The 24,141-nt window shown below is 37.0% G+C and overlaps 1 protein-coding gene across 25 annotated transcripts in view; it reads right to left on the bottom strand.

The window, feature by feature from the left end:
- PTPRD (protein tyrosine phosphatase receptor type D) overlaps positions 1-24,141 on the bottom strand; it is a 2,469,774-nt gene that overhangs the window by 104,991 nt on the left and 2,340,642 nt on the right. For 17 of the 25 annotated variants that reach the window (XM_066368144.1, XM_066368143.1, XM_066368139.1 and 14 more), the window contains 2 exons: positions 11,350-11,391; positions 10,747-10,844 (listed from right to left, as the gene is read on the bottom strand). In XM_066368144.1, the coding sequence (XP_066224241.1) occupies positions 10,747-10,844; positions 11,350-11,391 (140 nt within the window). The remainder of the gene's footprint in view (positions 1-10,746; positions 10,845-11,349; positions 11,392-24,141) is intronic. The other 8 variants (XM_066368152.1, XM_066368150.1, XM_066368148.1 and 5 more) reach the window with 1 other exon arrangement.

Below are 24,141 nucleotides of genomic sequence, written 5' to 3' on the forward strand. Positions count from 1 at the left end.
CAGGGCAGAGCTTACTCCTTGATCCTTTTTTATTCTGAAGTGAATGTCAAACAGATGCAGGTATCTGAATGGTTCATCCTGTCAACAAGGACACAGATCCGAGGAAGTAATCTACTTTTCCAGGAGCATTAAAAGCCATAGTAGGGACACTAGGACAGGTTCTACTCCTCAGTGAGAAGAATTTTTCCCCCCCTGGAAATAAAATGGATTTAATTTCCAGAAATTCTATCATGTACAAAATATGAAAAGAACTCTGCAGACATCATATCCACCCTCCACCTTCATCACTCCTCAACCTTTCTTCATCGATTCCACAGAGCTCCTTCTTAGAAGAAGGATGAAATGTTTTAGAAGATAAAATGACTTGTGAAAAAAAAAATCAGTGTTATAAAGTGACTAACAGGTATTCACGTTCACAGCTCTGAGAGTCCTGGATTTACTGCGTGCTTGCTTTGTACAGAAAGGCAAGAGGCCAAGTGCCTAACATATATTCATCTTCATAACAGCCTCATGAGTAGATGCTAATATGTTCATCTTTATTCAGAGAACCAAAGCCACTCAAGGTGAAGTAACTCACTCAGGGTCAAGCAGCACAGCTACTGATTGGCACAGTCTCAATAGAAACCTTGTTTTCCTGACTTCAAAACTCTCTCTGGCATCTGTTACTGCATCCCACTAAATGCTCGCTTATCACTCTCGCCCTAACATCCCAACTTCATTTTAAAATAAAATAAAACTTAAAATGTGGCTACTTTCTAAATTCTTGCTGTCATCTCTTTGAGGTTGAAAGCTTACTTTGGGACTAGAGACACTTCACAATTAATTGTTTGCTGAGAGCTCAGGCTCCACACAGGCACAGGTAGACAGACAGTTTGGACAATGCCCAATGATGGTCAAGGGCCAACTGGTTCAAGTGAACTTGTATGAGAACAAGGATTGAGAAACAGAAAACTAGAGTTATATGAGATTCTCTCCAGGGCGAGTATGACTCCAAGGTGGGGGGGTGTGTGAAATAAATAAATAAATAGATAGATAGATAGCTCACATAGAAAAGATACAGAGTTTAATGCCAGTGAAGAAAATGTTTGAGGTTGCAAAGAGGTTGAATAAGAACCAACATGAAAGAGCCCAAATAAATATAAGCTTTGGAAATGGAGAACTTGGTTGCAGTTTGAGCTCTAGTAACTATGCATGTTCAGAAAGAATCGCAGGCTATAAAAACAGAGGCGCACGGCCAGTTTTGGGTGCCATGTTCCTGCGAGGTGAGCTGCCGTGTCTGGTGTCCTGCTTCGTCTGTCCACAAGATGCAGAAGTCAGGCAGCTGAGGAGGGGCTCCCTGCACCTTCCCATCCTACACGGGAGGCTTGTCCTAAGCTAGGAAAAATTAAAACACCTTCTCAAAATGCCAACTGGCAGGCCCAGCTTTACTATAAAACTACACTGGGAGATTAATCAGAAGGTGCCTTTGAGTTACATCTGAGGTGTCTGCATTAAAATGTATTCACTTCTGTACTGTGGAAAAATAATAACAATCTATTTCCTGAGAGAAAAGGGCCCCAGAATAAGGCTGTGCTGCTGAAAGGGGGGGTGGGCAAGTTGACTGAGAAAAGCTGCTCCCTTTGTTGAGAGACATTCTTTGTTCTGTTCACTCCTCTTGTCGATACTAGCAATTTTGATCACAACAAAGGGTTTCTGAGAACTGTAACTTTGGTTAGAAATGGATGCAGTCGCATGCTTTGGCGAGCCATCTGCTGCATGCCCAGTGCTGAGCTTTGCCTTGCAGCTGATGGCAAACAGAGGGTGCAACTCCTGATCAGGGGATGGCTGTATTTGAACACGGAAAATGATTAGACTAAGAAGAAGGTAGACATAATAAGTGCTCAATGCATTTGTTTAAACTAGCAAGTTTTCTTTTTTCTTCTATTATTAACTACTACTTTTCTTTTTCTTCTTCTCTTTTTGTTCTTTTGTTTTGTTTGTTTGTTTGTTTGTTTGTTTGTTTTGGCTTATTTCAGCAAAGCCCTAGGGGTTTGACCAATGGCAGCAATGTGAAGATGTTAGAATTTCAATAATACTAAGACAGTTTTTTTTTTTCAGTTTAACCTCTTTATAAAATTGATGTACATCTTAAAACTGATAGCATCTGTTTGATGAAATAAGTACTAGATACTAAAACAAGTGAGCACTTGTTTCAGGGCCTCTGCTAAGAATTTTATATGTTTTTATTTTCAATAACCTATGGGGTAAGTACTATGATTACTTCCTTTGTAGAGGGGAAGAAACTCAAAAACATAAAGATTCAGTGATTTTTCTTAAGGTCACACAGCTTGAGCCAGGGGCCAAACTTAGAAGCCTGCCTCCAGGCCTCTGGACTTAGTCACTGTGCCACAATTCCCAGTGTCAGTGCGATGAGGCCCGAGTCTGGACACCATCTAAAGATGTGTTCCTCAGAAAGTGGGTAACAGCTCCCCTACTCACACCCCCAATCCTAGAGTATCAGGAGATGCCACTTTGGAATAGTAAAGTTAGCCATTCAGTAACCCCCACTGAAGGTCAATTAGTTTATACAGCTCAGGTATAAAAATGTTGTCATTATTTTTTATTTCACAAAGTTACTCATTTTTCTCATTCCATGATACAAGTCACCATCATTTTTTCAAAATCTAAAAATAATATTTTTCTATCTTTTGTGGCTCATGTGTCAAAACATTTAAAAACAAAAAGCTATTTTTCCCTGATCTACTGCACTCTTGGACTTTGAATAAGAGATGAAAATAGATCCCTATAATCCTCCACTTGCCTTTTCTTCAGGAAGATGGTAGAGCCACTTCCAAGAAAAATCCAATATGGTCAAATCTGGCAAAAAAAGAAAAAAAGCCAGGGGAATGGGTGCATATGGTTTCTTGTTTGTGCCTGTGTAGTGCCCTGATGAATATTCTCCCTATGAGTTTACACATAAATTATAAGGTAATTGAAAGCAGATATGACAAGTGGATTCACATTACAAATATTTAGTAATGAAGGCTGTGTGTGCACAAATGTACTTTGGCACACGTGGTCAAATACGCCGAGAGCCTTTGGCTAGGAAAAACAGAAATGTTTTCTTTTGGGATCACTGTTCTGATGACAGACAACTTTGCCCCTTCTATGGAAAAATACAATGTTTATCACTGGGAATGAAAGAATGTTTATGGAGGAAAAAAATGCATTCTTAGAATGTCACAGGAAAACCACTAGGTTTTCCCAGGGATAGTCATGCAATGCAAATTGATAAGTGTGACATTTTCATGGAAGACAGGTTTCTGGACTCTATGGTCAGGGCATAGTAAGAATCAAACAGTAAAAGATGTAGGTCTCTAGAGCAGGTGAGTTAAGATATAGTGTTCTTCTAACAAGAAGGCATAAATTTGTTACTTCGTTCAACCACACTAAATGTGTTACTTTGGGCAAGTCACTTCTTTTTCAAACTTTGTTCCTTACCTCTAAGATGAGACGGTTCAATTACATGATCTCTGTGGTCTAGTCCAGCTCTAAACTTAAAAATATGATCTAAGCAATGTGTTTAAATGTCTCTATAATGTCTTGGCACTGTCTCAATATATTCCATTATTCATAGAGAAAATAATACACCTGTTTTCTTTACCTATCTTACTAGAGTGTTGTGAAGACTTTAGCTTAATAGACAAAAGTGCCACATATATGCCGTTATTAAAACAGAAGAAGAGGACACTGTTAAGCGAAATGTTTCAGCAAGGGGGCTCATTATTGCCTGCACAGACAGGACAGCTGAGAGCATTGTCATGAGAGCACAGTAACATAACCCTCAGCACATTTGTATGCTAAATGGTGGAGAGCATGTGAGTACCGAGATCAAAGATCATACAACTCCAGAGACTGGCTTTGTGATGGGAACAAAATAAATCAAGTATCCTTTTGGTAGCCTTCTGTGAACCACAGTTTCTTGTCTGTCTCCAATCACAACAAAAAAGACTGCTCTTCAGAGTAGTTTTAATATATATGTTTAAAATAGTACTACGAAAAGAGCTAATGACAAATTTAAAACTAGATGTTGACAACTCTTCATGTCTATGTAACTTCCATGGCAGGATGGACTCTGTCCAAAGGGTCATTTGTAAGTAAGTCAGTCATGGAATTGGAAAGAAAATTTGCTCCTGAAACTATGTTCAAAGAGGGAGTTATTTTTTCTGGCTAGACCACAAAAACATATAAAATCTATAATGTACCTGAAGTAGACTATATGAGCTAGAGAATTATTTTCATGGGAAACAGTATCTTGGAAACCAAACTGAGAGGTCATTTCACATCTTCTCTAACTTCGGAGATTTTCTTGCTAATGACCACAAGGATACCTTTGTGCCAGGGACTTGATTAATGAGGGTGGAGTGAATACATACAGTCAACAGTCCATCCACCTTATTTCTAGAAATAAGAAACTTATCTATATAATAAGAGAGAGAGTTGCTCCATCTCACCCACCCTCACATTACAAAGGACAGTCTTACCAAATATGCAGGTGTCAGTGTCTCTGATTCTCATAGTGCTATTTGCTGCTTACGCGATTTGAACATGTATGTTCCTGAACTATGAACTGTTTTATACTCCCCTAATTCTTATTCCTCTTCCCAGTTTCTCCCTCTTCCTTTCCACTATATACATCAGTGACAGAGTAACTTCCTAAGAAAACACTTTGTCAGTATGCACCTTATTCTTATCGTACTCTGAAAAAGCTTTTATCATAGGATTAATTTCATTACAATTTTTCATTGATATGTCTCTTTGATGAAAAACTAAATTATTTGAGGGTAAGCAAGCATTGTAGGAGCTTAATAAATACTTTATTACTTTATTATGACTATGTGATACTTTATTAATAACTGAATATAATTGCCTCTCTACAGACATCTTTCTTGGCCTCCCTATATAAAAATAGTCCAATCTTTTAGATCCCATTTATTAAGCCCCTTAAACATATGTATATATACCTAATATATATATAGACATATAAATGTATAAATCATTATATATAAAATATATACAAATTACATGTATATTCTGGAATTTATACATATGTACACACATATTCCACATAACCTAATTATCATAGTAACACATTTTACAGATGAGAAATTCTCACAGGAATATACAACTTTGCAAGGCTGCATCATACAATGTGTTCAAGTTGAAATATAAATCTGAGTCTAAATCCCATGTCTCCCATCCCCAACCCTGGTGAGCCTAGCACTGAAAACTCAGTATAATTCTTGGCCCTTATTGTCCAAATTCACTGCACTCCATCTTTCCACCATACACAGTTTGTTTCATCATAAGAAGTCTACTTAGCAATCTTCCTATCTCCATGTATGCTTTATTATGCAAAGCTACCACCATGGTATCTTGCTGAAGTGCAGGAACACATTTAATAGGTTCGGGATAGTACCCAAATTCTGCAGGTCCAACAAGCTCTCAGGAGACACCAATGCTGCTGGTCGGTAGCTCACACTTTGAACAGGGAAGTACAGAGCATTCTTTCCCTTCACGCCGCTGACCTTTCTCTTGACAAAGTGCTCCTCACTCCGTTTCTTCCTTGGCCACTGCTGGCAGGGCCCTTTCTTCTCTACCTTTCCCACTTCCTCACCACACTCCGACCTTGACTAAATCCAAGCAGCATTCTATCAGTGCTTACGATTAGTTCCTTATTGTTGTTGTTCCTTTATTTTTTTAATGCATACCTATCTTTGCCACTAGACAGCCTGAATGTACATGTTTCTTACAGCTTCTATGTTCCTCCCTGCACTGGCATAGTGCTCTTCTGTAGCAGTTGCTGGATAGCTATCAGTTTATCTTCCAGTTCAGAAGCCCCTTTCCATAGCCATTTCCTCTCTCCAATCCAAGGGAGTAGCCCAATCTGGATGAGCGAGCTGTTAGCAGCTACGTTCTTATGTGTGTCGCCACAACAAGCAAGGGAGTTGGGAGTTCAGAGTTTGTTCTCTGGCATTTGGAATTTGGCTGGCAAGGAAAATTTTATTTTTTTTTGAGAGGGGCCTTATAAAGTAAAAGTATAATCAAAAGCCATATTTTATACATGTAAATGAGAGAAACAGGTGGCTGGCCCGTACAGGGAAAGAATGAAGTAAGAACACATACAAAGGTGAGAGTCCAGAGACAATGCTGGAAACCTCTAGTCTTCTAGGTCCTGATAACAGCTCTTGAAGCATATTATACTGTTAGCCTAGGGCTCTATAATAAATAGGAAGATTCTAAATAAATTTATAATAAGTAATTTAGAATAAATAGAACAAACTTCCCTTTCTTTTCCCTCATGTAAACTATGGACTGCAGTTACTTAAAACCAATCTAATAGAAATTGGATTTATATCTATAATATTAATAATGATAATGCTACCTTTGATGCCTATCAAATTAACCTCATATGCTGATTTATCTGCCACCTCAGGAAAAGGGGAAATGAATATGGAGGGTCATGTATAGTAATATGTTATCCTAACCAATGAGCTTTCTCAAATTGAAGTCTTCAGAGCACCTACATCAAAGTCACCTGAGGTACTCGGTCAAAATGCATATTTCCAAAGAGAAACTACTTGCAAATTGTTTATAAGAAGTTACTGCCAAAATACATAAAGGACTCATACAACTCAATAACAAATAACCAAACTATTTGATTTAAAAATGGGCAAAGAACTGAATAGACATTTTTTCAAAGAACACATACAAATGACCAACAGGTCCATGAAAAGATGCTCAACATCACTAACCATCAGGGAAATACAAATCAAAACCACAATGAAATCTCACCTCACAGTTGTTAGAATGGTTGTCATCAAAAGACAAGAAATCCATATTGGCACATATGTGGAGAAAAGGGAACCACTGAGCACATTTGGCAGGAATGTAATCTGGTGCTGCTCCTTGGGAAAACAGTATGGAGGTTTCTCAAAAAATTAAAAGTAGAGCTACTCTACGATCTAGTAATTCCACTTTTGAGTATATAAACAAAGGAAACAGCATCACTATCTCAAGGAGATATCTGTACCCCCATGTTCATTACAGCCTTGTTTATAAAAGCCATGGCATGAAAACAAACTAATGTCTACTGATGGATGAGTGGATCAAGAAAGTATGATGTGTGTGTGTGTGTGTGTGTGTGTGTGTGTGTGTGTGTATAATGAAAATCTGCCATGTACAAGCATAAAAAGTAGAAAATTTTGCTATTTACAGATACATGATTGGACCTTAAGAGCATTGTGCTAAATGAAATGGCCAGAAAAAGAAAGACAAATACTGTATGATTTCACATATATGTTCACTATAAAACAATAGTAGCAAAAAAAATAACTGAACTCATAAAAACAGAACAAATTGGTGATTGCCACAGCAAGGGGTGAGGAGTGAAGTAAATGGGTAAATGTGGTCAAAAGGTATAAAATTCCAGTTACAATACGAGCAAATCCTGAGATGTAACGTACACTATGATGGATATAGTTAACAAAACTATATTGCATATTTGAAATTGCTCAAAGAGATCTTAAAAGTTCTCATCTTAAAAAAAATAATATAATGATGTGAGGTGATAGGTATTAACTAAACTTACTGAAGTAATCATTTTGCAATATATATATATATATATATATATATATATATATATATATATATATATGGCAATCATTATGTTGTATACCCTAAACTAATACAATGTTATTTGTCGATTATATTTTGATAAAACTGTGGAAAAATAAATGAAATGGATGTTCATGGTTACCACAGCTGACCTACTGAATGAGCATTTCCGGTGTTGGGAACAGAAATCTGAATTTTAATTAGGTTTCCAAATGTTCCATGGGCATTACAAAGATCTATGTTTGGCAAGATCTACACATACTATTCTGAATCAGTCTGCAAATTCACCACCTAATCATTAATTTTGACAGTGATACCAATCTTAAGGAGGACTTTATTCCCTGCATTCTAGATGTCATCCCCAAATTCTGGCTACTTAAATTCCAGTAGGACTTTGCAGTCTTTTATCAAAAAATGAAAACCTAGAGGATCTGTAAAGATCTTCAAGATACAGCTATAGATACAGTTCTACTAATTTCTCAGACCCCTTTTTCCCGCTGTCATTGAACTAAATGTCTGAGCCCAGTTTTCTTGACCATAAAGGAAATCTCTCACATGATCTAATAAAGCTGTGCTCCAATTTCAACCCACTTCCTCCTGTTCTGACATCAGGATCAGTGCTGACAGCTTTCATGCCTTTAACCTCTGTTTCAGTCTCGGGATAACAAATTTAGCTCCACGTGTCTCGAGAGGTGTGAATCAACGTTAATCCATAGCGATGACAAAATAATGAGACATTTGAAAGGTATGTGACTGGTCTTTCCTTCATTTTCTCCATTAAAAATCAATAAAGAAATTTATTCATACTTATTTGGATAATTATATGTAAATTTTTCCCAAAGTGTTGCTCTGTGGCCTACAATATTATGTCGAGGCCTTTATCCTATTATCACAGATGAATACAACACTTAAATATCTCCTTCATGTCTGTTAGGGCACAGTGGAGTCAATTCCCACCCGGGGAGCTTTAATCACAGATCATGGTCAAGGTAAACGGTGAAGAGTCAGTGTGGACTATCATGGCAACAGCTACTGGGGTAGTTTTATCGGGAGCTTTGCCAGCAAGCAGTTCTCACAACTAGTTTCAGGGAGCACTTCTGAGCTAATGGCTAAAATGGCTAAGTGACCACTTTTATAGTATCTTTACATGTAGCATTTCTGGAGAAATTCCACATTTCAAGGAGGCCATTTATTGTAGTCAGTGCATACAACTGAGGTTGCTTGAGTGATGCAAATATTGTCCATAGTTTCAAGTTATACTGGTAGAGAGTGAATTAATGGTTTATTAATAGGTTAAGCTATCAAATTTTAATTTCTGTGACCCATTATGAGATTCATAATCATAAATAAAGTATTAAAGTGGGATCATAAAGAAAATACCACATAAGCAAAACAATAAGAATAATCCTGACAATGATAAAGATCCGGTTGGAGAGGTGGAAAATTCCTGGTTAGTGAAAACTGACACTTCACAGAGAGGTTTTATGTGGCCCCAGGTTGCATTTTTCATGTTTTTTTCTTTTTCCTTAAAACTCAATTTGTAGCCGTAATCCTCAAATGAGAAACTATAGAAACTGTTCTAAAAAATACTGCATTAAGTTGAAAAGAACCATTATGCCAAGAGGAAGAACAAGGGAAAAATAAGAAGCAGGCCATTTGATAAAATAAAACATTTCACAATCCGAGGTGAGTTTTAAAACATTGAAAATGTTCTCCTGAATGTTTGGAACAGAATAAAAAAATACAATTTAACCAACGAGGAAAAAAAAAAAAAAAAAACCCCTCAATGACAAAATCCCCTTTGTGTACTATCAATCTTTGACAAAGATGTTGGGTATTCTGACTGAATAAAAGGACATCCAGCTCTTGAGTATAGAGGTGCAAGGGGCTACAGATTTGTTTTGCTTAGACAGCACAGTAATTTAAAGTAATCAACCTGGAAGAGTGTGGACTTTAGAAAGTTCATACAAATATCTAGATTGCCACAGGCTTCACCACTCCTCATTCTCTTACATGGAGCTTCTTCATATATTTGACAGCCCTCTTGACACATGAGAGGTTGGGGCTCCTCTTAGAGGCTCTTACCAAATGTGATAGGGCAGATATAAGAGCTGGGAGGGACCGATAGATTATCTAGTCCAACAGACTCATTTAAGGTTGATACAACAGAAACAAAGAGGCCACAGAGATGTGTTTTAGGATTTTCACTCAGTAATCAATAGAAACTCTATAGTAGGGTTTGGCCTGCTCAGACATTTAACAACCTTTTGTTATTTGCATAACTGCAAAATTTTAGTTGTACATTTTAATGTTATGCTAAGTTAAATGTGGCCTAAAAGAATAATAATGGCCCAGTTATCAATAGTTCATGAATCGGTTTTAATGAGTCTCTGTTCCTGGGAATACTAGAAATACTCAGTTTTGCCTAGTGAATGCCATGCTATCCAAACACACATACATCCATTCACTTTCATCAAGTGACTTTCGTTCACTTTCATCAAGAATTCATACAGCACCCTTTACAGATTCTGAAATTTTAAGATACCATTCACTTGACCACTGCTTCAAAACAGGTGACTTTCTGGGAATATATTACTATCTTAATATTAGCTCTTATATTATTTTAGACAGAAGGCTAAATCATGTGCTGGCAGTCAATCATTATAGGGTTTTCAGGCCATCCAAAACTAAGAGTACTGAGAAATCTACTCTTCCCTGCAATCTCTCTTTCTCAGTGAGGACTCTCACCATGAAGCAGTGTATTTGGCACGCATCTGGTACATTGGGAAGCTTCATAATTCAGTATACTCTATGAACTTAAAACCAGAAAAGATAAATCAACCTCATAAAGTAACAGTGAACAAATATAAAATATCAATGACCTTTTAAAAGTATAACTATGCTATTGACTATACAGACACTTTTAAGTTGGCTCTTTGTTATAATCATTTATGTCACAATCTGTTATAAACAGATTCAGAGTCACATTTAAAAAAAATTCATTGATAAAGTTAATTTTCAAATTGATGGTCAAAAAGAAGATAAGGACAGCTGTGGGAATTACTGTCAAGTATCAAAATATTAACTTACTTCATATTCCTGGGAAAACTTCAAGTTGTCATTGGCTTTCAACCTTTCAATATGATCTGCAAGTTCCAAGATAGGTATTGGAGGATGACTAGCCATACCTATTAAAATGAAAGAAGAAACACATTTGAAAACAAATAAAAATTATGCTAACTATTCTAAAGTATAGGAAATACTATAGTTAGCAATGGCCTGAAAATATGTGAGTAGTAAAGATGTTTTATGTGAGGGAGCAGGCAGATAGTTTGGTTACTCAAAGCAGGACATGCTCTGAAAGAATGAATTTTGTAGCCAAATGAAAAGTCATCAAGCATAGTCCCCAAACTAACACTCCTGGTGTAAAAGAAAGCGTTATTGTGCTATGAATCAATGCAGTTAGCTAGTGGAGAAAACTGACAGTCAGGCTTGATGTCAACTTCTGCTTTGAGTAATGACTATTATGTCATTTCAAACTCCTTCTCCTGCACTGTGTGAAATGGAAATTGTGTGGAATTAAATGGTGTAAAGTGAACTAAGAAATCAGACACTGAGAAAGGTCTAAAAGGGAAAGAGTAGTAGCTTGATAGGAAACATAAAGTGACTTATGCATAATGAAGGAAAACTAACTTGAAGAATGAAGGTTACCAGGGTAACCGGAATCATCTGAACCTGCAAAGGAAATGACGGTGTAAATAAAACAAAATAGAACGAATTTGTTAAAGAAAATGAAATGTGCAGTCTGATAGACCTTTTAAAAGGATTAATAAAAATGCAGAACATTTTTACAGGATTCACTTCACATAGTGACTCAAGATTGCTTTATATATCACAAATCTGTAGGTGACTGACATTCACGTGCAAACACGGACGCAAAGAATGGCATGCACCACGGCTCATAGATGACCATCACTGATGACAAAATCAGACACCAAACTAAGTTTCAAAAATGTCTCCACTAGTAGCAGACTGTAGAGGTTGGGGTTGAAACCTTCTCCTGGGCATTTATAAATGGCCACACTAATTAATGGCTTTGTGGTATTTTATCAAGGTCCCATTATACAACCGCCAGTTAACCTACAATCTACTTCAGGTGTAAACATCTTTGTCCACTAATGGAAAATGAATCAAGGAGAGTGAGAAAATGGTGGAAAAATAGGAGGGGAAATGGGGTGGAAAAAGAAGGAAAGCATAACAGGGCGTGGCAGGCACATCTTAGTTCAGTCGGCCAGCGGAAGATATATCTGTTTCACAGATTCTGTTTAAAAGATTCCCGTGCTAATTTGGACCATTCCACTATCTTTCCAATGTTTTCTTACTTTTTGTATGATTTGCATTTTTAGTTCTTTCAGATTAATTTTTTTAGGAGTAACATGAAAGAGTATGGCTGACTCCTATTTTATAGATATAAATTCCAACCGGCGAGAAAACTTGAACTAGTACGCCTCCAGGGAAGCCTCTAAAGCAATGAGGACAAGGAATGAGAGAGGGGCTCAACTGGAAGCCACGTTGACATTCTGCTGTCCCCGGGACCCTTTGGAGGGTGTTAGTTAACCTGTGGAACTGTGACCATTAAGTCAACATGACGTGTGGTTACTTTATGGGCATTTTAGAAATTATGCCATTATTGAAAGTCACCCAGGAAGTCCCTTCATTTCAAACACCAAAATATCAATGGCTCTGGTAAGTTAAATAAAAAATTATTTTAATTCTTCTAAATCATTATTTTAGCACAGTGCTGTGAATTTTAGTGTTTTAGCATTGATGGATTTGAAGGTCTGCTTCCAGTTAGCTAAATTCTTAATAGAAGACCCAATAAAAATGAATGTTTGGAAGTCGAAACTCTTTGTTGCTCATATAATCATGCATTTGGGCAAAAATGTTTAAGCCCGTTTCTGAAACTTTTCCATATAGATTATAGAATTGAACTAATTTATATTCTGTGGAGGGAGTGGGTGGGTGATAGTGGTCTAATTAAAATGCTCTTATCCAGATGAGGCACCCCCAATGACAAGGATGAAAATGCAAAGGTACAAGAGACTCTAGGCTGATCTGGAAATGGAAATGGAATAATGTGGACATCCATTACAGTGCTTTAACAAAAAAAATAATAGAGACAAAGATGTTTAGACCTTTTCGAGCGAATCGTGGGAGAGAGTTATTATCATATATGGACTGAGTGGTGGTTTGGCTAGAGAGGGAGGACACAGAGCCAATCAGGGAGGCGTAGGGGACTGAATTACTGCTCAAAGCTGCAAAAGTAAAGCCAGTTGGAGATGGGAAAAGTATTAGTATATCAGCAGTAGAAGATTTTAATAATCAACCAAAGATGCTATGAACACATTTACTTCTGGCATGCACTGGCACATGGTCTGGAAGTGTTACTTTGGATGTTAATTATAGAAACATCCAAGCAAACCTGCACTGACTTACTACATTCTAAACTTAGACATCTATATCACAGTCAAATAAACCACAGCATTTGAGAATCATTATTTAAGACTCGTCAGCATGTATCGTATTACGTTGTTATAGTTTTAGAACAAGTAACAATGGCAGAATGGATATTTCATAGGAAAGGTAGAACTTTGGGGAATCTGATGGTATAGGAGAAGGAATTCGAGACCAGAATTCTGAATATGAGTTCCACTTCTGGTTCTGCCATCTAGTAATAAGGACAAATCACTTGTGATTAAGCACCTCAATTGTCTTATCTGTAAGATAAAAATGCAGAGCTAAATAAATTCTAGAATCACTTCTTTTCTTATAACTCTCATTTCTACTACATGTAGATAGGACCTATGAACATATGGGACAACAGAGAAGGTGGTCTTGGATGTAGTTCATATATAAGTTCTACAAGGACGTTTCTTTGAGGGGTGATGAATATTTACTTTTTTTACAAAATTAAAAACTATTAAACTATTATGTAGTTTAATTTTCTACTTTCTGAGTTATTTAAGTTTAATGCTATTTTCTTTGGCTAACCTAAAAGTATATTACGATGTGTAGCATGTGTTGACATAAAAATCATGCTAAGCAATAAACTTGGAATGAAACTCCTCTAACATAAAACTCTGTACCTCGTATCAGAAAATAATAACGGGTGTTGGTCAGTTTGCTCAATGGCTAGAATGTTGGCCAGATGTACAGACGTCCCAGGTTTGATTCCCAGTCAGGGCACACATGAGAAGTGACCATCTGCTTCTTTTCCCTTCCTTCTCCTTACTCTCACATTCTTCTCCTCTCACAGCCAGTGGCTTGACTGGTTTGAGCATTGGCCTCAGGCACTGAGGTAGCTTGGTTGGTTCAGGCATTGGCTCTGGGTACAGAGGATGGCTCAGTTGGTTCGAGCATCAGCCCCAGACAGGGGTTGCAGGGTGGATCCCCGTTGGGGTGCATGTGGGAGTCTGTCTCTTTACACCCCCTCCTTTCACTTAAAAAAAAATTACCAAAGATCTACTTTTTACAAAACAGTGTTATACTGTTCTCCACTGTCCAACATTGAAAAATATTTACATGATATAATCAAGCATGCTAGATTCTGAATGAAAAACTAAATACACCAGGAAAACTATGAAGTTGACTTCACTGTGGTACCTGTTCAATCTTTGCCTAGCACCCGGCATTTGTTCGTAGTCCACAAACCAAAGTTTTTATTAGTCCAGTGTTTTCACATTGGCATAATAGGAGGTGTTTTAAAAATCTGCTTTTCCAGACAAATTAAGTCAGAATTCTAAGTGTGGAAACTGGACATTGCTATTTTTAAAGTTTCCAGTAATGGCTGTTGGCTCTGTGGGAATTCTTGACAGGGGCCTGGAACTCCATTTATTTAATTTTCATTCAAAAATCATATCAGAATTTATGAGAATGAGATCAGTTTGTTGGTGCTACCTTTGAATCTGCTTAAGTACGTTAGCTATTATTAGCAGCAAAGAGCTTGAAGAACAGCGCACAATTGATGAGAACTTGCCAGGGTCATTACTTCATCAGTTTGAAGATAAAAAAGCACAACATAAATGCATTTTAAAGGCACAAGTTGAATCTGAGCAGAGTCTTCATTTAGAAGCTCTAATATCTACAATGTACACTGTAAACATGACAGATGTAGTCACTGAAATCTGCCTGAGATTGGCGGAAAAATATGGCAACTAATTTTAATAAGGTACACATTTGTAACAGGAATGTGATTGTGGTTTCCTTATAAGCAGTAAAACTTAAAAATTATAGCATTTAAAGCAAAGAGGTATCTTAGAGCTTACTTAGTCTAGCATTATCATTTTATGAAGTAAAGAGAACTCTGAAATCCAGAGAAGTTAAATGATTGGTGTATGTTAGCCCGGCTAGTAAATAACAAAGTATAAACTAGTTTTGTCATCTTTTTTCCTGTATTATTTCTAGAATGGCAGTTATGATCTTCTAAAGCAAGGAGCAGTTTCCAGGGGCGAAGGGGGCCAGCTGCTAAGGTAAACCACTGAAGATGTCCAGGTGCTGCATAGTGAACACGTTCACAAAGAAATGCACTCATCCCCATTTCCTCCCAGCAAGCAGCCCTCTAAACAGTCTTTTGTTTCCCTTCTTTCAATGGAGGCTAGAGAAAGAAAAAAATACTTCCCTACTATAGAAATGTAGTAACAAGCATAGATAAAATGGCAACTAATATTCAGTCTTAAAGTCAGGTCATTTTTAGGGGTGATAGAGACAGTGGAGAACTTCCAGGAGGGAGAAATTCTCCAGCGCTAGCAGATCTTTCCCAAGTGGTACTTCAGTGTCAAGAGGGAGACACTTTTCCAATTTTCAACAGCAACTGAAAACCTAGATTGTTATGTGATCTTTCCTCTGTTTTCACTGTTGACTCAGACTTTTGTTGAAACCTATGAGGCTCAAAGACATGACCTTTGCCGGCCACATTTGGCTAACTAGATTGTGACCTCTGTTTTAAAAAACAAAATGATCCTTTTGTTCATGCAAATTAAAAACAAAGAAGGTGGAGAGTGACAGACTGCATGCTTGTAGCCAAGATGATGGCCTGAACATTAAGCACTGGCTAGGGCATAGTAAAATAATATTTCTCACATGAGTCACCCTCCAACCTGTGGGTTGTTCTATTTCCCCTCCTTTCCCCCATTAATTTTACTAATTAGAAAAATAAAACTCAATGGGATAAAAGGTCTTGACCAAGGCCATCATTATCAGTAAAACTAAAGTTAGTTGAAGATTTTATACCAAACTTTGCCACTTTTTTAAAGTGTGTGTGTGTGTGTGAGAGAGAGAGAAAGAGAGAGAGAGAGACAGACAGAGAGACAGATGGACAGGAAGGGAGAGAGATGAAAAGCATCAATTCATAGTTGTGGCACTTCAGTTGTTCATTGATTGCTTCTCATATGTGCCTTGACAGGGGAGCGGGGGTTCCAACCAAGCCAGTGAACCCTTGCTCAAGCCAATGACCATGCATCATGTCTATGACCCCGAGTTTAGGCTGGCGAACCTGCACCTCAAGTGAGAGGAGCCCACGCTCAAGCCGGCGACCTAAGGGTTTTGAACCTGGGTCCTCAGCCTCCTAGGTCGATGCTCTATCCACTGTGCCACCACCTATCAGGCTGAATTTGTCACTTCTAATTAGAAAACTTCTCATTATGCCATGCTATCCTGTAAATCATTTAACATCCTAGCCTAGAAGAATGGTAACATGCACAAAAATATGGGCATGTGAGACTGGGTTATCTACACAGTAATACAGAGATCATAATCCTAAACCATTCTCAGCTTCAGAAAATGTGTCAATAAGGTAATAGCTTCATTTCAGAAGGCATGTCTCTTTTAGTGATAGGGAAGCAATAAAGGGTGCTTACACACACCTGTATTTTCCAGTTACTTCTCGTCAAATTATTGGAGCTTTCATGAAAACATGAACTAAAGGTATACAGTCAAAATGTTAAAAACTATAGTATTATTTGGCAGAATGTATTTTAAATCCTTAATTTAAAATGTTTTTTCTTTTAAAATGTTTTTATATTTTACGAAGTCAGTAATCTAATCAATGGTATGCTTCAAATGACAGTTTATAGAAAAATGTTTATCAAATACTTGCTTTATTTTCCCATTAAATGTCTATAGGGACCCTACAATATCACAACCATTTTGCTAAACAGAGTTGTGGATGTCATTGAGAGTGGTGAAATATCTCCTAGGTGATTTTTTTTTTCTGTTACTATATATGTATACGGACTTGGTAATACTCTATGGTTTCCTTCTCAACAAATTGTGATAAAGGCTGAATAATGTTGTCATGGAATAGGAAAAAATTAATTTGTTCATCAAATCTGCAGTGTTGTCAAAGTGCACTTAATTGAATTAACAATCACAGAGAGAAACTTAGTTTGTAAAATATTTGTCAGACTTTTACATAATGTATGCACTATTTAAAAATACCCTGAATGAAATACAAATACTCTGTTTATGATTTGTCTCACAATTGGATGATGAATGAAATACAAAAGAGAACATTGATTTGAAAGGTATAATTGTTTCTTGGTAAAAACATGACAATTTGACTTAATCCATAACTAGGATCATCATTAAGGCAAACCTATACCAAGAACGTTGTTTCAATTAAGTCCTGAATGGCATAATTAAAACTCATTTTTATGTAGGATTCCTGAAAGTGCAGAATTTAAATAAACCATGTTTCTTTGTATCAGAAATTTACCTTTAAAATTCTATGAACCAAGTTTTTTGAAGTGTAAAATATAAAGATCATATCAGGTTTTTTTTTTGTGTGTGTGTGTTTTTGTTTTGTGTTTTTGTTTTTTGTTTTGTTTTTTACAGAGACAGAGAGTCAGACGAACTGGAAGAGAGAGAGATGAGAAGCATCAATTCATTGCAGCTCCTTAGCTGTTCACTGTTTGCTTTCTCATATGTGCCTCGACAGGGAGGGGGGCACTACAGCAGAGCGAGTGACCCCTTGCTCAAGCCAGTGACATTGGGCTTCAAGCCAGCAACCTTTGGGCTCAAGTCAGCGACTATGGGGTCATGTCTATGATCCCATGCTCAAGACAGCAACCCCTCAAGCTAATGAGCCAGCACTCAAGCCGGAGACCTCAGGGTTTTGAACCTGGGTCCTCCGCATCCCAGTCTGACACTCTATCCATTGAGCCACCACTTGGTCAGGCCGCATCAGTTGTTCTTAACCCAGATCATATACCTAAGTTTCTTACAGAACAAAATAAAATATGAAGATAAGAGAGTACATATTTTAAAATGGACCTTTTTAGCACTGTTCCAGTTAACAGTGCTAGTGGTGGAGAGACATGCGAGAGCTCCCAAAGCACATCCAATTGCTGTGGAGGCATTTCTGCTGCTGATCCTGCTGTTTCTGACACGTTAACTTCTCATGAGTTTGTTTTTGCTTTTCACAGCCCATCAATCACCTACCATCCCTGTACGCTTCCGGGCAATATACGTTAAGGTCATTGCACGAAATGAAAACGAGGCCTTTATGTTGTATCTGATCATCAATTTTTAAGCCTCTTTTCCTAAAAGATGCAAGTATAAATACTTGAGTGTTGTTTTTGTTTAATTTTTTTGGGGAGGGGGAGGTGAGTGAGCAGGTGATACAGAGATTAAAAAAAGAATTTTTGGGGAAAAACATTCTGATGGAAACTGACAAGTCAACTGAAGGGTTGTGGTGTGTGGTTAGGGGGGTGGATTTTGCAGGCACAGTGAGGTGAAGACCAGAGCATCCTATGAGGCTTTCATTCACATGTTCCCTCACAACTCTTTTGTACTAGAAACCAAGCTTATTCCTCTGAGATGATGAACTTCTAAATTTACTTTGTTGGGAAAAAAGTAAAAATATAAACACATTCTAGTCCTTTCTTTGATTTCCTTATACATCATCATCTTTTGACAATATTATATTTATTACAGTCATTTTGTCTAATTCTAGAGGCCATGGCCCAGAGGGGCTAAACTGAAAACAAAATTTTTAGCATATTTCCAAAAAAATCTTTAATTCACAGTCTATATCAAAATGACAAATGTGCCTACCCTACCACCCTGCAATCCCCCTTCCAGGTGTTTAACATTCAGAAAGAGAGGCTCAGGACAGTATTACTTTTAAGAGCAAAACACTTAGCCTCCATTAACAAGGACTAAGCCCATACTGTGACATATGCAGAGCAGAATATCACCAGTTAAAAAGGAGATGAAACTTAATACTCTGTCTTGCAAATGAGTCTATTTTTATATAGTTAAATGTTAAAACAGGAAATGTTATGTAAGTGTACCTAACTATATCTCTATACACCTGCTATATATTTTATCATTTGAAGAACTGGATATTACATATAAAAAGCCTGGAAGGATATGAATGGAGCTACATATGGTAGACCTTTCTTGAGGGTAAAGTTGAAGTAACTATAGAAAATCTTTTACTTTTTATTTTAAATATGTCAAATAAAAAAATTAAATGTGGCGGGATAAAGATTAATTTTTTTAAAGTGCATTTTTGTAATTTTCTAATAAACATTTTCAAGCATATAAAAATTTGAGTAATATAATGAACACAATAGCCAAAATCTATGTACAACTGTTAACAAGCTTATTATTTATTTTACAAAATTTCCCCAGTAAACATGTGTTGCTTTTGCAATTAAGAACAAAAAATGTCTGAGGGGGAGGAGGCTGTCACAGAATGACTTGGAAAAAAATTTTTTAAAAGAAAAACACTCCTCCTAACCTAGGCTAATGGGCATAGTTCACATTTGCTTAACGTGTAACTCATCTACCAACCATCCTACCACATCCCCTGTTACAGCTGCCCTCAACGGTGTGTGAAGCTTAACAGAGGTTTCTTTTAAAACTATCTTTTATAAGTGAATGTTTCCTTCCTTTCCTCCACTTATAAAACTTGATTAGCTGTTAATTCTAGTTCTACTACATTTCCTCTCTCCTTTTCTCATTTTGCCCAATTTATTCCATTAACCACTTGAAGTGATCAGTCTAACCTTGGCTAAATACCTTCTTATATATTTAGGTCTGCTTTACTTTTGTAGGTCATGGGTGATAAATTAATGTCCTTTTAATTATATGTTCCACAATAGTTCTAACTGACCCTGTATACCAACAATTGATGATTTATTGTTGTAAACCATGTTTTTTTTTAGAGATTACGTAGTTCTGGTTCTAACTACAACTTGACTGTATACTGGCATCTGAGCCTAATGGACAGATAAACATATTCATGGGAAATATCTACAGAGGTACCTGCTCTTAACTGGAAAGGTATGAGACTTCCTTACCCTATTCAGATGCTTCAATGCCGTGTTTCACTGACCGTGACTTGACTGCCACCCTACATTTGGAAAATGTGCTAAAGCAATGTTTTCTCCATATCCTGCAATCTCATGAAGATAGTGCTTAAAACAATAGGTTTCTCATTCTCCACTTTGTGCCTTAGCTGAGAGAAGTGAAGAGAGTTCTAACATTTTCCCTCTTCTAACCCAAAGACAGGTATGTTTGCAGTACTGCAATCAAGGGTAAGATTCTTTGAAGCACTCGAACTATTATAGTGAGGCATTTATATAAAATCTGGCCAGCTGGCTCAGTGGTAGAGCATTGGCCTAGTGTGTGGATGTCCTGGGTTCAATTCCCAGCCAGGGCATACAGGAGAAGTGACCATATGCTTCTCCACCCCTCCCCCTCTCACTTCTCTCTCTCTTCCCATCGAGCAGCCATGGCTCCACTGGAGTGAGTTGGCCCCAGCCCTGAGGATGGCTCCATGGACTATGCCTCAGGCACTAAGAAGAGCTTGGTTGCTGAGCAATGGAGCAATGCCCCAGATGGGCAGAGCACTGCCCCTTAGTAAGCTTGCTGGGTGGATCCTGGTTGGGGTGCATGCAGGGTCTGTATTTCTGCCTGCACTCCTCTCATTGCATAAAAATAATAATAATAAAATAAAATCTGGAATGTGTGTTTCAGTACCTTTTGAATATATGACAGAATTGAGGGGGAAGAGTCTGCCTCATTATATCTAGACTCTCTGACAAGAATATATAACTTAAAAAGTAAATGGATTTTTCATTCATAAGACGGGATCTTTAAAAGAAAAGTAGAATTCACATAATCTACGGATGAGGCTAAGTCCTCCTTTACCTTCTGAAAGAAGTACTGAATTTCAAATGGTAATTATTTGGTATGCTATCACCCATGCCAGAACCATCAGAAGTAGAAATCAATTTGCTTTCATGAACAAGTTCTGTGCTAGGGGCTAGTAATATAAATCACCCATTTCTGACTTCATTGCAAGTCATCTATTTGAAGTAAATGCATAGATGGTTAATTCCCTGCTTTTGCATACCATTAATAAACACTGCCTAATGTTACAATATTTGAGAATAAATAATTATACATAAAATGTCTGCTGTATATAAAAGCACATTTCTGATAATGAAATGTAAAGTTTTTTATTTAAAATTCAAAAATTAAGTAGAGTCATATTATCTACTATGCAACATCTAAAATAGAGTCATTTTATTTCATCATCTAGGGAAGCCCATTATTATTTATGAATAAGAGGAGAGGGAAAAGTACAAAAATTTCCTATATTAACAATCCCACTGGCCTGAGCTGTGGTGGCGCAGTAGACAGAACTTCAACCTGGAAGGCTGAGGTCACTGGTTTGAAACCTGGGGCTTGCCTGGTCAAGGCATATTGTGAGAAGCAACTACTACGAGTTGACACTTTCTGCTCCTCTATCCCCTTCTTTCTTTCTCTCTCTCTCTCCTCTCTATAAACTCAATGAATAAAATCTTTAAAAAAATAATCCCACTTTCTGCTCTCATCCTATTAGTCAACAATTTAGGTAATTCATACCCACTGTCTGCAATCCATACTGGCTGAAGCAAATCATCAAATTAATATGAATTTCACGTCAACATCTGCATCTACTTCCTTTCTAAAATGGTCCAATTTTCAGGACATCAGGCCACATGATAGATCTTGGGAGACAAAGAAAATTTTTCAACAAATCTAGCTTAAATAGATTGTTTACCTGAGCTAAAGGGCACAATATAATGCTTCCTGAGCAAAGAGATGTGCTAGGATCTTAGGACAATTTCTGTTGTTCTATTCCCTTTCTCTACTAAATCTCCTCTCTCCTTTTTATTTGTTTTTCCAACTTCATTATATTATCCATTTGAGGTGATGAGACTAAGCTTGGTTAAATGATATCCTCTATATACTTAGGTTCCCATTTTAATTTTGTAAAGCTATTAGTGATTTAAGCAACATCACTTCAATTATAACCTTCATTCTCTCTTCCAGTCACTGATATGTATTTAAGAGGTTCTCTCTATATACAAATTTAATATTTCCATATACATTAGTAAAAATTGGATTCTTAATAGAATTTTTGGGTTTGGCCATAATTGTAAATTTACCCATGAAAGAGAAATATGTGTAGATGGCAGTCTCCTGGTTGAAGGCATTTCTATTCCCTTTCTTGTAGTTACCTGTACCATGATAATCCTTTCTACATAGTTCTTATTTGTGCTTTGCATTAATGCTTGGAAGCATTCCCTGTTGGTGCTGGAGGTGATGAGAGATAGCACTCCTCTCTTCTTGGGGTTACCTTGGTCTTTTCACTCAAGCCTATAGTATGCTTTCGTTTCTGCTGGAAGTCCAAGAGTGTTCCAATACACAGAACGCTTTACAGAGAAGCCGGAGGAGGTGGGGGCAGTGCCACGCAGTAAGATACTGGGAAACAGAACTATTTTCTCCATTTCTAAAATGTGCTGCTCTTAGAAAGGTGAGGAGGCAACATATGCAGACAATCATGTACCAAATTACTTCTGTGGCTTTCAGGTCCTGTGCACATTGGTTCAGCCCAGTTGAAAAGTATATGAGTTCCTGAGTTTATTAATAAGAAGTTGCCCATCGCCCGGAAAAGTAAGTATATTACTATTTAAAAAAGTGCGGAACCGAGAAGGTTTGCTACTCAATTCACACCAAGTGTCCTTCATGGAGCACTGAGTGGGCGACTCAGCAGGGCACTCAGGGGCTGCGGTGTTCCCGGAGCTACGCAGCTGGCTCAGTGTTCATGTCCACATACATAATCTACACTGATTGGTCTTTTTAATATGCATACAGAAGATTTTGGCAACATGAACATTTCTTCCACTTTTTATGCTGGTGAAGGTATATTTTGCTTTAAAAAAAAAAAAAAAACTTTTAAAAAGTCCAACCTCATTTGCAAAAGAATTTAAACAAAGCACATTTAGATTTTGTATAACCACTTTGAAAATGCCAGACATTTCTTTTAACTGAATAGTTACAAGTTGCTATGACATATCTACATGTAAAAGAAAAAAAAATATGCTACATAAAATGAACTATGTATTTTCAGTTCAAAGCTATTCACTGCAAATGTGTAAGTTTAAAAAAATCTGTGGTGTATCCTGTTGTGAGTTAGAACATTCATCTGACACGAAGAAAACTTCCCAACATTTGGAGGTACAAGGCTGTCACATTTCAATCTAACAGACTTCTTAGGTAAGCTTTTTACTGTGTTCATTATCATTTGGTATGAAGACAGTGCAACTCACTCTTTTTTTTCTTTGCCTAATTTATTACTTGCCATTCATTTGGTATTACCAAGATATACTTAAAATACAGTAAAATAGAACTAGACTTCAACTCACTATATAATATGCCCCACAGCAAAAATATTTTTCTTCTGTTGAAGAACTTAATGTTATTAAAAAAAACCCCAAACAACAAAACCATATGCTTATTCTTGGCTATTCTATGTGTTTCCCGAATAAGAAACCTGAACTGGTCACTGAGAGTCACACCTGAACTGGTCAGTGAGAGTCACTATGAATAATATTTTAAAAGATAGAAACTTTGCCTCATTTTTTTCTTTCCCTTCCTTCCTCCTTCCCTCCTCCTCTGGTCATCTCTCTCTTCCCCTTTCTTTGAGAGTAACATAGACGCAAAAGTAGTTTGGCAGTTGTGAGCATATGAAACAACAGAGTTTATTCTGGTATTATTTATTAATTATTGCATTATCTTCCCATACAAACAACTGTAAACCTACTTTTGCCCAATCCTGTAGATTCTTACCCAATGGGATAAATGATGTAACATTAATCCATTATCTACTCATTCACTTTATAAGATGAGAACTGGAATTCTTTACATATATGTGTCATTGAAAATAATAACTGTGTTAATAAGCCATAAAAATGGTAGCTATAGTTATAAGATTACAAACTGTCCAAGTTTGAAGAAGAATTAAATATTTTTTTCTCTTTTATACCCACCCCAGATATGCATCGAGCTCAATTTCCTTTCAAGACTCGTGTTTTGGCAAATCTCAAAAATATAAAAATAAAAGAGGAGGACACACATAATTGTTCA

This window comes from Saccopteryx leptura, chromosome 2, assembly GCF_036850995.1.
Source record: "Saccopteryx leptura isolate mSacLep1 chromosome 2, mSacLep1_pri_phased_curated, whole genome shotgun sequence".
Lineage (NCBI taxonomy): Eukaryota > Metazoa > Chordata > Mammalia > Chiroptera > Emballonuridae > Saccopteryx > Saccopteryx leptura.